The following is a 16,642-nucleotide window of genomic DNA, read 5'->3' on the forward strand; positions in this document are numbered from 1 at the left end:
TAGATACAGTATTCAGATGTCACAGGATGAGGGGTATTCTTGAAATGGCTCAGAGACAAGAAAAACTTTCAGATGAATTTCATATGCTCAGGCAGAGATTCCCAAATCAGAGCCGACCGCTGTGGCCGAGTGGTTCTAGGCGCTTCAGTCCGGAACCGCGCTGCTGCTACGGTCGCACGTTCGAATCCTGCCTCGGGCATGGATGTGTGTCATGTCCTTAGGTTAGTGAGGTTTAAATAGTTCTTTGGAAGATCAGATAAGTGAGAAGATCAACTCTAGGGGACTGATGACCTCAGACGTTATGTCCCATAGTGCTGAGAGTCATTTGAACCATTCGAATCCAAATCAGATACTGTATTGTACAGTGTATACAGAAGCATATATACACTCGAATCATAGTTTATTAATGATGAGCAATAGACTGAAATTTAAGTTAGTTGTCCAGGAGAGTCGGTATGGAAGGAAATGGGACATTGAAGCAGTGAGGAATGATGAGACGAGTCTGGAATTCTCCAAGGCTGAAGATACTGAGATAGTGTGTGTCACAATAAGCAGTTCACTTGAAGAGAAATGGGCAACTCTAAAAAGGGCAATAACAAACATAGTCTCAAGAAAGGTAACTGCGAAGAAACCTTGGGCACAGAAGAAATATTTCATTTAATAAACGAAACAAGCAAATACTGCAATGTAAGTCAGGAATGAAACACATAGCGACTGCAGAGAAGACAAGGCCTAACGGATGCAGGAAAAATGCGAAGAAATTAAAAAAAACTGTTGTCTAAAAGACTGATCAGCTTGTAGAAAACTCAAAACAACTTTTGGTGAAATTAAAATTAAGGGCAGAACATTAAGACTGCAATGGGAATTCTACCGTTGCACACAGAGGAAAGAGCGGAAAAGTGAAAAGATTTCATTGGTGACATCTAATAGAGGAAGGCTGGTCCGACGTAATAGAAGCAAAATGGGAGTCGATATGGACGAAAAAAGGATTCAGTGTTAGAGCCAGAGTTTAGCAGAGCTTAGGAAGATCAAATAAGTGAGAAGATCAAATCAGTGAGAAGAGGTAGACAAAATTCCTGTGGAATTTATAAAATAATTCGAGGAAGTGCTAAACAGTCGACTATTCAAGTCGGCGTGTAGGGTCTATGATGCTAGAGTCTTATCATCAGAATTTCGGAAAAATAACATCCACACAATTCCTAAGATACAAAGGTAGATAAGTTGGAGAATTATCACGTAATTATCTCAACGTCTCATGCATCCAAGATGCTGACAAGAATAATATACAAAAGAATGACAAAGAAATTCGAGTACCTGTTAGGTGACAATCAGATTAACTTCAGGAAAGGGAAAGGCCCCAGAAAGACAGTTTTAACATTGCATTTGATAATGGCAGGATGACAAGGAAGATTAAGACTCAATCTTTGGATCTGTCAGTCTATAAAAATTGTTCGACAAAGTAAAATGGTGCAAGATGTTAGAAATTCCGAAAAAATAGGGGTAAGCTATAGACAAAGACAGATATTATACAATATGTACAAGAACAAAGAACAAAGAGGGAGCAATACGACTGGAATGTTACGAACGTAATAGTCGGATTAAGAAGGTGTAAGACAGGGCTGCAGTCCTCCGTCCCTGCTCTTCAATCTATACATCGAAGAAGCAATGATGGAAATAAACGAAAGGTTCAAGTCCAGAGTTAAAATTCAGGGTAAAAGGATATCAACAATAAGATTCTCTGATGACATTGCTATCTTCAATGAAAGTGAAGAAAGTAATAGGATTTGTTGAATGGCATGAACAGTCTAATGACTAAAGAGAGAGTAAACCGAAGGAAGACTAAAGTAACGAGGAGTAGCAGGTATGAGATTAGCAACAAACTTCACATCAAAACTGGGGACCACGAAGTGGGTGAAGTGAAGGAATTCTGCTACCTCGGAAGCAACATAACATATGACGAACGAAGCAAGGAGGACATACAAAGTCGACAAGCATAGATAAAGATGGCACTCCAGTCCAAAGGAAACGTTCTACTATCAAATATCTACCTTAATTTGAGGAATAAATCTGTGAGAATGTACGTTTAGAGCACATAATTGTTTCGGTGACATTTTTTCACGAAATTCAATCATCAACTTTATTTCTGCGAATGGAAAATATTTTATTGACCCCCATCTACATAGGGAGAAATGACCATCATAAGAAAGTAAGAGGCATCGGAGCTCCCACGGAAAGATGTAGGGGTTCATTTTTTCCCACATGGTACCCCACAGTAGAACAGTCGAGAAATGTGGTATTCACAGCACCTACGTAAAGAAAATCATAATATTGTAGGAAAGGCTCCGTTATTACTAAACTTTCTTGGCTGACACAAGGGGACACTTTCATGACTTTAAAATTTAGAATCACTGGGGACAGCCATTCGTTTCTCAACTAGAAGAACTGCGGAGAAGTGAAAATGTACGCAGTAGATTATTGGTATGTTATTATAACTAAGGTTTCACCACTTTTATTGCCCTCACTAAGGAAACTGTGTGCATTTTGTCTGCGTCTCCGTTTTCCTTCTTACTTCATGGTTTTTACATACAGCGTCAGTTTACAATAAAACAATTTGTTGTAAAGTATAAAGCTAAAAATGTGTTAAGTATTTTATTCAACACAGTTCTATTGGACGTGACGTAATCCATCGGTCCCCCCCCCCCCCCCCCCCAACACTTTCTCTCTTCTATTATCTTCAGCTGGACCTACACTGATAAAGTAACCACTCAAGACAAATTACCACTCGCTAGAACTTAACGAGATATTGTAAATAAGACACCCGCATGACACCTATAACTGAAATACTAGGTTGGCACATAAGCTCGTAGCGTTTTTGTTCTGCGTGTTGGAATTTCGGTTGCTATGGGTTTATTTATAGATCGCCATTTTCATTTGTAGTTCACTATTGTTATTTGAGTTTGCATATTGTCATTTGGAGACACTGAATGGAGCTGTGGACGCTAGAAAATTTGGGCCGTGTATGAGGATAATGCCACTGGACAGCACGGCAAGAAACATGTTTTCTCGTTTTAATGGGAGGTAGGACGTGAAACGGGCCGACTAGGAGCAGGAGAGGCACCACAGCACATTTTAATTTGGTGGTGCCTCTCCTGCTCCAAGTCGGCCCGTTTGACGTCCTACCCCCCCCCCCCCCCCTTTAATGAGGATCGTTTTGACATTATTTACTGTCCACGTACAGGAAGACCTTGTGGGTTTGCTGAAGGTCGTTTAAACGCATTAATCCACAGTGATCCACTTCAGTGTACTCGAGAACTGCAGATGCGATGAACTGTGACCATTCAAACACCGTGCGACATTTGCATGCATTGGGGGAGGTCCGGAATTCGGGTGTATGGGTACTGCATGCTTCAAGTGAAAACCATAAAAATCAGCGGCTGGCCATATGTGCATCTATGCTTGGTCGTCACTAACTGGCTTCTGAACGACACCGACCATTCCTGTCTTGTATCTTACAAGGGGAGGCCGCCAATTGTGAAATTCAGATTCGATTCATACTGCGCATAATAAAAGCTCATGGCCAGAGGTGTAATGGGGCAAAGCACCAAGATGCACTTCTCAGCCGTTGTCGAGAAAATCGACAGTTAAATGAAACCGTTGCGGTGGAATACTCTCTACGATTAATTGTTTTCTACAGCGTCGTGGCGCAGCGGTAAGCGCCCGGGTTTGTAATCCGAAGGTCGCCAGATCGAATCTCACGCCATGCAATTTTTTTTATTATTAGTTTTTTGTAAATCAAATATATATATATACAAACTATTAATGAATTGCTTATGCATGTTGGTGAAGGCGGATCGCTCTCCAATTGTACCGCCTCCATTTTTCCGTTTTTTAACAGGGTGTACTAAAGCTCTCCCGTCCGCACTGAATTTCGACGATGTTATAAGTTGCGCCAGGGACCGCATCCACCTTCTTTCGAAGTCAGCAGGCAACTACGCTGTTATGCGGCGGCTCGTTTCGGCCCATTCAACATCTGTCCTTCAAGTGTAACGAGCGAGTAACGGAGTTTATATTTCATACCTGCCACAGCGAATTTGTGTTTGTGGGGTCTCTATTCTTATTCGAACGTTTGACTTACGTTATACGTATTCGTTTCGGAATATCGTTTCTACGTCTTCCGTTAACTATACATGGTTAACATTATGAAGACAATTAATAACATTTGTGAAATAGAACTTTGTTTGCGGAAAAGATAATGATGTTCGAAGTCGCCAGTTTTTCCACGACAAACGACTTTCAACAACTTATTGTATGCATAATTGTTGCAACTGCTTGCCGGGAAATATACACTCCTGGAAATGGAAAAAAGAACACATTGACACCGGTGTGTCAGACCCGCCATACTTGCTCCGGACACTGCGAGAGGGCTGTACAAGCAATGATCACACGCACGGCACAGCGGACACACCAGGAACCGCGGTGTTGGCCGTCGAATGGCGCTAGCTGCGCAGCATTTGTGCACCGCCGCCGTCAGTGTCAGCCAGTTTGCCGTGGCATACGGAGCTCCATCGCAGTCTTTAACACTGGTAGCATGCCGCGACAGCGTGGACGTGAACCGTATGTGCAGTTGACGGACTTTGAGCGAGGGCGTATAGTGGGCATGCGGGAGGCCGGGTGGACGTACCGCCGAATTGCTCAACACGTGGGGCGTGAGGTCTCCACAGTACATCGATGTTGTCGCCAGTGGTCGGCGGAAGGTGCACGTGCCCGTCGACCTGGGACCAGACCGCAGCGACGCACGGATGCACGCCAAGACCGTAGGATCCTACGCAGTGCCGTAGGGGACCGCACCGCCACTTCCCAGCAAATTAGGGACACTGTTGCTCCTGGGGTATCGGCGAGGACCATTCGCAACCGTCTCCATGAAGCTGGGCTACGGTCCCGCACACCGTTAGGCCGTCTTCCGCTCACGCCCCAACATCGTGCAGCCCGCCTCCAGTGGTGTCGCGACAGGCGTGAATGGAGGGACGAATGGAGACGTGTCGTCTTCAGCGATGAGAGTCGCTTCTGCCTTGGTGCCAATGATGGTCGTATGCGTGTTTGGCGCCGTGCAAGTGAGCGCCACAATCAGGACTGCATACGACCGAGGCACACAGGGCCAACACCCGGCATCATGGTGTGGGGAGCGATCTCCTACACTGGCCGTACACTACTGGTGATCGTCGAGGGGACACTGAATAGTGCACGGTACATCCAAACCGTCATCGAACCCATCGTTCTACCATTCCTAGACCGGCAAGGGAACTTGCTGTTCCAACAGGACAATGCACGTCCGCATGTATCCCGTGCCACCCAACGTGCTCTAGAAGGTGTAAGTCAACTACCCTGGCCAGCAAGATCTCCGGATCTGTCCCCCATTGAGCATGTTTGGGACTGGATGAAGCGTCGTCTCACGCGGTCTGCACGTCCAGCACGAACGCTGGTCCAACTGAGGCGCCAGGTGGAAATGGTATGGCAAGCCGTTCCACAGGACTACATCCAGCATCTCTACGATCGTCTCCATGGGAGAATAGCAGCCTGCATTGCTGCGAAAGGTGGATATACACTGTACTAGTGCCGACATTGTGCATGCTCTGTTGCCTGTGTCTATGTGCCTGTGGTTCTGTCAGTGTGATCATGTGATGTATCTGACCCCAGGAATGTGTCAATAAAGTTTCCCCTTCCTGGGACAATGAATTCACGGTGTTCTTATTTCAATTTCCAGGAGTGTATATATATATATATATGAATTACAAAAAACAAATACTAAAAAAAAAAGTTGCATGGTGCGAGATTCGATCCGGCGACCTTCAGATTACAAACCCGAGCGCTTACCGTTGCGCCACGACGCTGTGGAAAAGTATTAATCGTAGAGAGTATTTCACCGCAACGGTTTCTTTTAACTGTCGATTTTCTCGACAACGGCTGAGAAGTGCATCTTGGTGCTTTGCCACATTACATCTCTGGCCATGAGCTTTTATTATGCGCAGTATGAATCGAATGTGAAATTCACAATTGGCGGCCTCCCCTTGTTAGTGGTGACGAGAAATGGTATCTTTATGCTAACGTAAGGAAAAGGAAGGAATAGTTGGCCGTAAAGAAAACAGCAACTGATCGTACAGAACCTGCCGCATCCAGAAAAGATGTAAGCAGCTACTGTGTGGTGTACTACTAATTGCTTCCCAGAGGTGTAACCATCACAGCTGGCGTGTGAGCCAACAACTGAGACGTCTTGCAGACACAGTCTAAGAACAACGTTCAGGAAGGTTTGCGTGCAGTGATGCTACCCGGTGGCAAAGCCCGCCCGCATTGTGCTAGGCTGACACTATACAGGAGTTGGGTTGGGCCTCAGATTTTCATCTTTTCCGCTCACTACCGAACAACACTCAAGTATATTTCTTTGTGGATGAAAATGTGCTCCGAACATAGGTCGACGATTTCTTCGCCTCAAAACCACGTGATTTACTCAGTCGCGGAATCAAAACGTACCCCAGCATCGGGAGCCTGTTGTAAAAAGTGAAGGAGAAGACTAAAATCTCAGTTCTGTATGTCTCTTGTATTTGTTAAACTTGTGGAAAAACGCTACGAACTTACTCCCCAACCCAAAACAAAAAGAAACAGCGCTGACCCCACCTACATAACATTTCTCCAAGTATCGCGTTGTTCACTAGGCCCCGGAGCCGCTGAGGCCGTGTTCCGCCTCCGCTAGCCTATCATATAGTTTTCCAGAGGACGGAGGCGGCTCAGCGACGGCGCCCGTCGTCTTGGTAACGAGGTGTCCAACCAGCAGCCGCTCCGTCCGTCGTCCGAGCTTGATTAACGACCGCCTTTATTAACGACGCCTGAAATATTAGCCCCGGTAATGGTACGCATTCAATTAGGGACCTGCGACCAGATCCATCATCGAGTTAGAAGACAAGTGATTTTAGGGGCAAGGGCGCCATGGCCAACGACCTCCGTAATTGAATGTTTTTTTCTACGCGTAGGTCTATGGTTTTGGTATCGGAGTTACTGATCTCAGGCTCTACGCTACAGAAGAGGCGTCATTTTTGACGTGGACGCGTCAGCAGGCGACCTGATTCCCGGCATACTCTTCATCAAGCTAAAAATCTACTTCCAACCTTTAACAATCTCAGCTTTGAGCAGCTGACGAAAATTACCGTTTAATACTATCATTTCAAATACTGGTTTCGTTTTGCGATTCTGCGCTCATGGAAAGAATCCACCGCTTGTCCTACATCGTTATGGAATACTAATATATTTTCTGTGTACTTTCAAATAAGTTGTTTCCAAATCTTTTTGGCTTATTGACTTTGTCGTATCCACAGTGCAGCACCAAGGAAACTGGTATAGATATGAGGAGGAGGATATTAGTGTTTAACGTCCCGTCGACAACGAGGTCATTAGAGACGGAGCGCAAGCTCGGATGAGGGAAGGATGGGGAAGGAAATCGGCCGTGCCCTTTCAAAGGAACCATCCCGGCATTTGCCTGAAGCGATTTAGGGAAATCACGGAAAACCTAAATCAGGATGGCCGGAGACGGGATTGAACCGTCGTCCTCCCGAATGCGAGTCCAGTGTGCTAAGCACTGCGCCGCCTCGCTCGGTATAGATATGAGTATTCAGTTATATTGATATGTAAAAAGGCAGAATACGGTGCTGCGGTCCGTACCGTCTGCATAAGACAACAAGTGTCTCGCGCAGTTGTTAGATCGGTTACTGCTGCTACAGTGGCAGGTTATCAAGCTTTAAGTGAGTATGAACGTGGTGTCATAGTCGGCGCACTTGAGGTGGGACACAGAATCCCCGATGTAACTATGAAGTGAGGATTTTCCCGTACGGTCATATCACGAGCGTACCGTGAATATCAGAAATCCGGTAAAACATCAGATCTCCGATATCGCTGTGGCCGGAAAAAGATCCTGCAAGATTGGGACCAACGACGACTGAAGAGAATCGTTCAACGTGACAGAACTGCAACCCTTCCGCAAATTGCTGCAAATTCCGATGCTACGCCATCAAACATTCAACGAAACATCATCGATATGGGCTTTCGGAGCCGAAGACTCACTCGTGTACCCTTGATGACAGCACGACACAAAGCTTTACGCCACGCCTGGGCCCGTCAACACCGACATTGGACTGTGGATGACTGGAAATATAGTGCCTGCTCCGGCGAGTCTCCTTTCAAATTATATCGTCCGGATAGACGTGTACGGATATGGAGACAACCTCATGAATCCTTGGACCCTGCATATCAGCAGGGGACTGTTCAAGCTGGTAAAGGCTCTGTAATGGCGTGGAACGTGTGCAGTTGGAGTGATATGGCACCCCTGAAACCTCTAGATACGACTCTGACAGGTGACACGTACGTAAGTATCTTGTATGATCCATTCATGTCCATTGTGTATTCCGACGGACTTGGGCAGTTTCTGCAGGACAATGCGACACCGCACACGTCCAGAATTGCTACAGAGTGGCTCTAGGAACACTCTTCTGAGTTTACACACTTCCGCTGGCCACATTAACATTATTGAGCATATCTGGGATGCCTTGTAAGGTGCTGTTCTGAAGAGATCTCCACCCCCTCGAACACTTAACGGATTTATTGATAGGCCTGCACGAATCATAGTGTCAATTCCCTCTATCACTGCTTCAGACTTTAGTCAAGTCCATGCCACGTCGTGTTACGGCACTTCTGCGTGCTCGCGGAGGCCTTACACGATACTAGGCAGGTGTACCAATTTCTTTGATTCTTCACAGAATATTTGCCGTGAATATTCGAACAAGTTGTTTCCAAACCATTGTGCTTATTGACCTTGTCGTATCTGTAACGAAGAATGGCAGTAGTGTATGTGTGTGTGTGTGTGTGTGTGTGTGTGTGTGTGAGAGAGAGAGAGAGAGAGAGAGAGAGAGAGAGAGAGAGGCAGAGAGAGAGGGGGAGAGAGAGAGAGTCCACGCATGTTCATGCACAACTCTAGGAACGTCTGGAAAATTTGTAAGCAAACTTTGTCTTATCATCTGCAAAAACATACTGTGAAAGTAACACACCACTGGCAACGTTAGTACGTCTAGTGAGATTCCGGGGTATGGGTATACCAACGCTTCTCTTAAATGAAGACATTAGATTAGGAGTTGAAATCATGTCGAGCTGTATCAGATTAGTCAAAAGACTTATGAAATCTGGGAAAATCAATATTATTCAGACAGAGAAGGGAGGATCAGTTATTAACACAGGTACTTACGCATAAAGTTGTAACAGCTCTATACAAGGTAAAGCAAAAGAAAAAATTCTTAAATCGAGAGAGAGTTTCAGACAAACGAGAGCAGGAACACGACTTAACATACTAAATTCGCTTACAAGTGTCTTAGAGAGGATGCGTAAGGCGAAAATTTAAAAAGAGAAATTAGTCAGAAAGATAAGAGAACGAGAAATCAAAACAGAGGCAGGACCATGGACCTTGCCGTTGGTGGGGAGGCTTGCGTGCCTCAACGATACAGTTAGCCGTACCGTAGGTGCAACCACAAAGGAGGGGTATCTGTTGAGAGGCCAGACAAACGTGTGGTTCCTGAAGAGGGGCAGCACCCTTTTCAGTTGTTGCATGGGCAACAGTCTGGATGATTGACTGATCTGGCCTTCTAACACTAACCAAAACGGCCTTGCTGTGCTGTACTACAAACGGCTGAAAGCAAGGGGAAACTACAGCCGTAATTTTTCCCGAGGGCACACAGCTTTACTGTATGGCTAAATGATGATAGCGTCCTCTTGGGTAAAATATTCCGGAGGTAAAACACTCCCCCATTCTGATCTCCGGGCGGGGACTACTCAGGAGGACGTAGTTATCAGGAAAAAGAAAACTGGCGTTCTACGGATCGGAGCGTGGAATGTCAGATCCCTTAATCGGGCAGGTAGGTTAGAAAACTTAAAAAGGGAAATGGATAGGTTAAAGTTAGATATAGTGGGAATTAGTGAAGTACGCTGGCAGGAGGAACAAGACTTCTGGTCAGGTGAATACAGGGTTATAGATACAAAATCGATAGGGGTAATGCAGGAGTAGGTTTAATAATGAATAAACAAATAGGAGTGCGGGTAAGCAAGTACAAACAGCATAATGAACGCATTATTGTGGCCAAGATAGACACGAAGCCCACGCCTACTACAGTAGTACAAGTTTATATACCAACTAGCTCTGCAGATGAAGAAGAAATTGAAGAAATATATGATGAAATAAAAGAAATTATTCAGATAGTGAAGGGAGATGAAAATTTAATAGTCATGGGTGACTGGAATTCAGTAGTAAGAAAAGGAAGAGAAGGAAACGTAGTAGGTGAATATGGATTAGGGCTAAGAAATGAAAGAGGAAGCCACATGATAGAATTTTACACAGAGCACAACATAATCATAGCTAATACTTGGTTCAAGAATAATAAAAGAAGGTTGTATACATGGAAGAAGCCTGGAGATACTGACAGGTTTCAGATAGATTATATAATGGTAAGACAGAGATTTAGGAACCAGGTTTTAAATTGTAAGACATTTCCAGGGGCAGATGTGGACTCTGACCACAATCTATTGGTTATGAACTGTAGATTAAAACTGAAGAAACAGCAAAAAGGTGGGAATTTAAGTAGATGGAACCTGGATAAACTGAAAGAACTAGAGGTTGTACAGAGTTTCAGGGAGAGCATAAGGGAACAGTTGACAGGAATGGGGGAAAGAAATACAGTAGAAGAAGAATGGGTACCTTTGAGAGATGAAGTAGTGAAGGCAGCAGAGGATCAAGTAGGTAAAAAGACGAGTTCTAGTAGAAATCCTTGGGTAACTGAAGAAATATTGAATTTAATTGATGAAATGAGAAAATATAAAAATGCAGTAAATGAAGCAGGCCAAAAGGAATACAAACGTCTCAAAAATGAGATCGACAGGAAGTGCAAAATGGTTAAGCAGGGATGGCTAGAGGACAAATGTAAGGATGTAGAGGCTTATCTCACCAGGGGTAAGATAGATACTGCCTACAGGAAAATTAAAGAGACCTTTGGAAAAAAGAGAACCAATTGTATGAATATCAAGAGCTCAGATGGAAACCCGGTTCTAAGCAAAGAAGGGAAAGCAGAAAAGTGGAAGGAGTGTATTGAGGGTCTATACAAGGGCAATGTACTAGAGGACAATATTATGGACATGGAAGAGGATGTAGATGAAGATGAAATGGGAGAAACGATACTGAGTGAAGAGTTTGACAGAGCACTGAAAGACCTGAGTCGAAACAAGGACCCGGGAGTAGACAACATTCCATTGGAACTACTGACGGCCTTGGGAGAGCCAGCCCTGACAAAAGTCTACCATCTGGTGAGCAAGATGTATGAGACAGGCGAAATACCCTCAGACTTCAAGAAGAATATGATAATTCCAATCCCAAAGAAAGCAGGTGCTGACAGATACGAAAATTACCGAACAACCAGTTTAATAAGTCACGGCTGCAAAATACTAACTCGAATTCTTTACAGACGAATGGAAAAACTGGTAGAAGCCGACCTTGGGGAAGATCAGGTTGGACTCCATAGAAATATTGGAACACAGGAGGCAATACTGACCCTACGACTTATCTTAGAAGCTAGATTAAGGAAAGGCAAACTTACGTTTCTATCATTTGTAGACTTAGAGAAAGCATTTGACAATGTTGACTGGAATACTCTCTTTCAAATTCTGAAGGTGGCAGGGGTAAAATACAGGGAGTGAAAGGCTATTTACAATTTTTACAGAAACCAGATGGCAGTTATAAGAGTCGAGGGGCACGAAAGGGAAGCAGTGGTTGGGAAGGGAGTGAGACAGGGTTGTAGCCTATCCCCGATGTTATTCAATCTGTATATTGAGCAAGCAGTGAAGGAAACAAAAGAAAAATTCGGAGTAGGTATTAAAATCCATGGAGAAGAAATAAAAACATTGATGTTCGCCGATGACACTGTAATTCTGTCAGAGACAGCAAAGGACTTGGAAGAGCAGTTGAACGGAATGGACAGTGTCATGAAAGGAGGGTATAAGATGAACATCAACAAAAGCAAAACGAGGATAATGGAATGTAGTCGAATTAAGTCGGGTGATGCCGAGGGAATTAGATTAGGAAATGAGACACTTAAAGTAGTAAAGGAGTTTTGCTATTTAGGGAGTAAAATAACTGATGATGGTCGAAGTAGAGAGGATATAAAATGTAGACTGGCAATGGCAAGGAAATCGTTTCTGAAGAATAGAAATTTGTTAACATCGAGTATAGATTTAAGTGTCAGGAAGGCGTTTCTGAAAGTATTTGTATGGAGTGTAGCCATGTATAAAAGTGAAACATGGACGATAACCAGTTTGGACAAGAAGAGAATAGAAGCTTTCGAAATGTGGTGCTTCAGAAGAATGCTGAAGATAAGGTGGGTAGATCACATAACTAATGATGAAGTATTGAATAGAATTGGGGAGAAAAGGAGTTTGTGGCACAACTTGACTAGAAGAAGGGATCGGTTGGTAGGACATGTTTTGAGGCATCAAGGGATCACAAATTTAGCATTGGAGGGCTGCGTGGAGGGTAAAAATCGTAGAGGGAGACCAAGAGATGAATACACTAAACAGATTCAGAAGGATGTAGGTTGCAGTAGGTACTGGGAGATGAATAAGCTTGCACAGGATAGAGTAGCATGGAGAGCTGCATCTAACCAGTCTCAGGGCTGAAGACCACAACAACAACAAAATGATAGATAGACATAACATTTCATTACTGAAGATACTCTGATAAAAGAAAAAAATTATCTTTGAATTTGTGGCATTAGCGTACTCAAAAATTCATTTAGTGTACAACATCAATAATTAAAAATGAGAGAAAATTTATTCGTTTCAGTTACCGCTGACTGCTAGTAATAACACAAAAATAATAAAGATTTCACTTTTCTGTAAGATATTATGTAATTTCATGATTAATAGGATGAGTAGGAACTCAATTCGTTCTTCTTTAGTTTGGTAAAGTGTTATAACTGCAGTGATTATCAGTTACTTTCATTGTACTGACAGTGCAACCTTCAACATAAATTTTAGACTGAAAAATGAAGCCATTTTCATTTAAATAAGGAGTCACAGAGCTAGAGCTGCAAACCAGGAGGATAAAAATGGCAGGATGTATCTGACTCACTTTGCAGTAAAATGTCCACGAAAAGTGCAAGTGGACTAGAAACACCATAGTTATACCACTCATGATGTCACAAGCCCCACCGTCCTTATCTATGACAGCATAATCATAATGTGACAAGCCACTCCCTCTTCTCTCCCTTTCCTCCCCCTTCTCCAGCCAAGATCAGCATACTATCAATACCGAAGTGACACTCACAACATAATACTTAATCGGGCATTAAAATGAAATAGCCAACCATGAAATAGCCCCCGAGGAGCCGTCTTGGCTGCACTCAAAAGTGTCCGAACGATCTGAAGTTTTTGTACCACATCCTAAAGTATTTATCGAAGAAGCTCTATAAAGCGAGACGTTTGTAGTATTTCTACATCTGAAATACCTCAGAAACACACATGTACAACACGCACACACACACACATACACACATACACACTTAAAAACATGTAACCTTCAAATGAATCGCGTATATTTGTGCCATCTCAAAAAAAAAAAAAGTGTCGTCAACATTGTTTTCCTACATCACTAGAAAATTGTATATGTCAAATACTCTGCCATCTCATCAGCAAATTCCATTTCATATCTGTAAATTTGATTGTAAACTATAGACGGTGTCCCTGGAGGAACAGTTTCAGGGATACGACAGGAACGATTATTCGAAGCCAAAAAGTCCAGTAAATATGGCCTCTAAAATCAGTAGGTTTGGAGTTATGAGCATTTATTCATCTTCGGTACTGTGAAACAAACCTCTTCTACAGCAAACTCTTTGATTTCCACATTTTGAGAAGTGGTAGTATGGACGAAATCAATGAATAATGTCCAGTAAACATGCATAGCTTAAGAGCCTTGAATATTTGTTCATCTGTGCCACTGTAAAACACGTGTCTTATATAAAAGAGTGACCACGACTCTTAAGTTGTACATTTCATAGCCCTTGCTCACTAGACAATTTTTTATTGTTTGTTTTATTGTTTTGGTCCATACAACCTCCTCCTATATTAATAATGGTGGCTGAAGCCGCAGAATATGACAGAATACAGCAGTTTTGCGGATCATGTGATTTATACGAAGCTAGTTTGAAAAATTTCACAGAATTACCACCGGATGTCACCACTGGCGCAAAGAGGTTCCCGCGTAATCATACGTCATCCGTTATCAGCAAACAAGTGACCTATATAGAGATGGAAAAAATTGAGATTCGAACACTCATTAAGAGCTTTGTAAAGAAAGATATGAAACCAAACGAAATTCAAGCCGATTTTCAGAAGACACTGGGGGACTCTGCTCCTTCATATTCACCAGTTGCGAATTGGACAAATGAGTTTAAATTTGGTCGGGATAACTTACATGACGACCTGCATAGTGGTCGGCGAAGATGTGCCATCAACCCGGAAATGATTGGTCATGGAGGATAGCCGACTGAAAGGGCGATAAACTGCTGAATCTGAAGGGATGTCTTCTGAACGAGAATATCACATTTTGGCGGTGGACCTGGAATGAGGAAAATATGTGCTATAGGGGTTCCGTGCCCCTTGACGCAGGATCAGAAATGCATCAGCACGGGAATGTCGGAACAGTATTTGACCCGTTCTCAGAGCAAGCATCGAGATTTATTGCCGCGTTTCGTGACGAAACATGGGTCACTATCACAAACCGAAAACTAAACAACAGTTGAAGGAACGGGAACATGGTGAACCATCACCACCAAAGAAAGTAGAGGGAACACCGTCGGCCGGACAGATCATTGAGTCAGTTTTCTGTGAGGTAAAAGCGATTCTGGTGATAGAGTATCATCCCACTGGTCAGACCATTTCGGGAAAATACTACGTTAACCTCCCGGTCCAATTTCAGAAAAAAATACGCGAAAATAGGCCAAGTTTGGCGGGGAAGGAAGTCATCTTTTATCAAGAATTCGCACGCACACGGAAGTGTCGGTGCGTGGTGAAAATACATGAACTAAGACACTAATTGGTTCCGCAGTCGTCTTATTCCTCTCATTTCTCTCCATCAAATTTCCATCGCTTCTCCAAACTCAAAATGTTCCTCGATGGACGAAAAAACTCGTTGAACGAGGAAATGACAGCCGAGGCTGACGGATATTTTGCAGGGCTGGAGGAATCTAATTTTCGACATGGGATCAAGGCACTGGAATATAGCTGGAGTAATGTGCAGGGAGACTAGATTGAAAAACTAAAAAATTCACTGAGTTAGTCGTTTCTTTCTATTTCGGCCCGAGAACTTTCCAAACTACCCTCACGGGAAAGTAAAGCACTCGGCGCGGTCGCTCACCTGGTGAAGACGTCCGGGTAGTGCGTCCTGGCGAAGGCCTTCTCCAGCTCCTCCAACTGGAACGAGGTGAAGGTGGTGCGGTAGCGGCGCTGCTTGCGCCGCGGCGCCTCCGCCTCGGCATCCGCCTCGTCCAGGTCGTCGTGGTCCGAGGGCGCGCCTCCACCTCCGCCTGCGGGGGCGGGCGCCAGTGCGGGGGCGGGCACCGCGCCGCAGCCGCCTCCGTGGTCCGAGTCCCCGTCGCAGTGGCTGGCGGGGGTGGCGCCGGCCGCGGGCGTCGACGACTCGCGGCTGCCCTCCGAGGACGAAGGCGGGGACGGCGCAGGCTCGGGATCTGCCAAGACAATCACACTTTGTTACCGTTACGTCAGAGATTGGGTTTGCTTGCAGTGGTAACATCAGCTTGTAGCATATCGGCCAGACGAGAGTCTTAGCCTCCCGACCACACACTAATGCGACAAAAGTCACGGGGTAGCGATATGCACATACATAGATGGGAGGCAGTATGAGGTACACAAGGTATAAAACGGGGGTGCACTGGCGGAACTGTCATTTGTGTTCAGGTGATTCATGTGAGAAGTTTTCCGATACGATTATGGCCGACGACAGTATTAACGAACTGCGAACGTGGAATGGTACTTGGAGCTAGACGCGTGGGATATTCAGTATTGGAAATCGATTCAGTATTCCGAGAATCACAGTGTGAAGAGTCTGCCGAGGATACCCAATCTCAGGCATTGACTCTCACCACCCACAACACAGTTGCCGACGGCCTTCAGTCGACGACCGAGAGCAGCGGCGTTTGCGTAGAGTTGTCAGTGCTAAGAGACAACCAACGTTACATGAAATAACTGAAAAAATCAATCTGGACCGTACGACGATTATATCAATTAGGACAGTGCGGCGAAATTTGGCTTTACTGGGTTATGACGCGCCTCTCCTGGGTTGGACCCTTCACGATTGTAAGACCGCGCCCTTGTCAGATGGGTCCCGATTTCAGTTTGTATGAAGTGGTGGTAGGCTTCGATTGTGGTGCAGACTCACGGGACTATGGACCCAAATTGTCAACAAGGCGCTGTGAATGCTGGTTGTGGCTCCATAATGGTGTGGGCTGTGTTTACGTGGAAATGACTAGGTCTTCTTGTCCAACTGAACTAATCA

The 16,642-nt window shown here is 44.4% G+C and overlaps 1 protein-coding gene across 1 annotated transcript in view; it reads right to left on the minus strand.

Annotated features, from left to right (window-relative positions):
* The window catches only part of LOC124594662 (paired mesoderm homeobox protein 1-like), a 192,308-nt gene that overhangs the window by 126,781 nt on the left and 48,885 nt on the right, over positions 1-16,642 (minus strand). Inside the window, exon 3 of the mRNA XM_047133032.1 lies at positions 15,485-15,815. Coding sequence (XP_046988988.1) covers positions 15,485-15,815 — 331 coding nt within the window. The remainder of the gene's footprint in view (positions 1-15,484; positions 15,816-16,642) is intronic.

The sequence above is a fragment of the Schistocerca americana genome, chromosome 2, assembly GCF_021461395.2.
Source record: "Schistocerca americana isolate TAMUIC-IGC-003095 chromosome 2, iqSchAmer2.1, whole genome shotgun sequence".
Taxonomy (NCBI): Eukaryota; Metazoa; Arthropoda; class Insecta; order Orthoptera; family Acrididae; genus Schistocerca; species Schistocerca americana.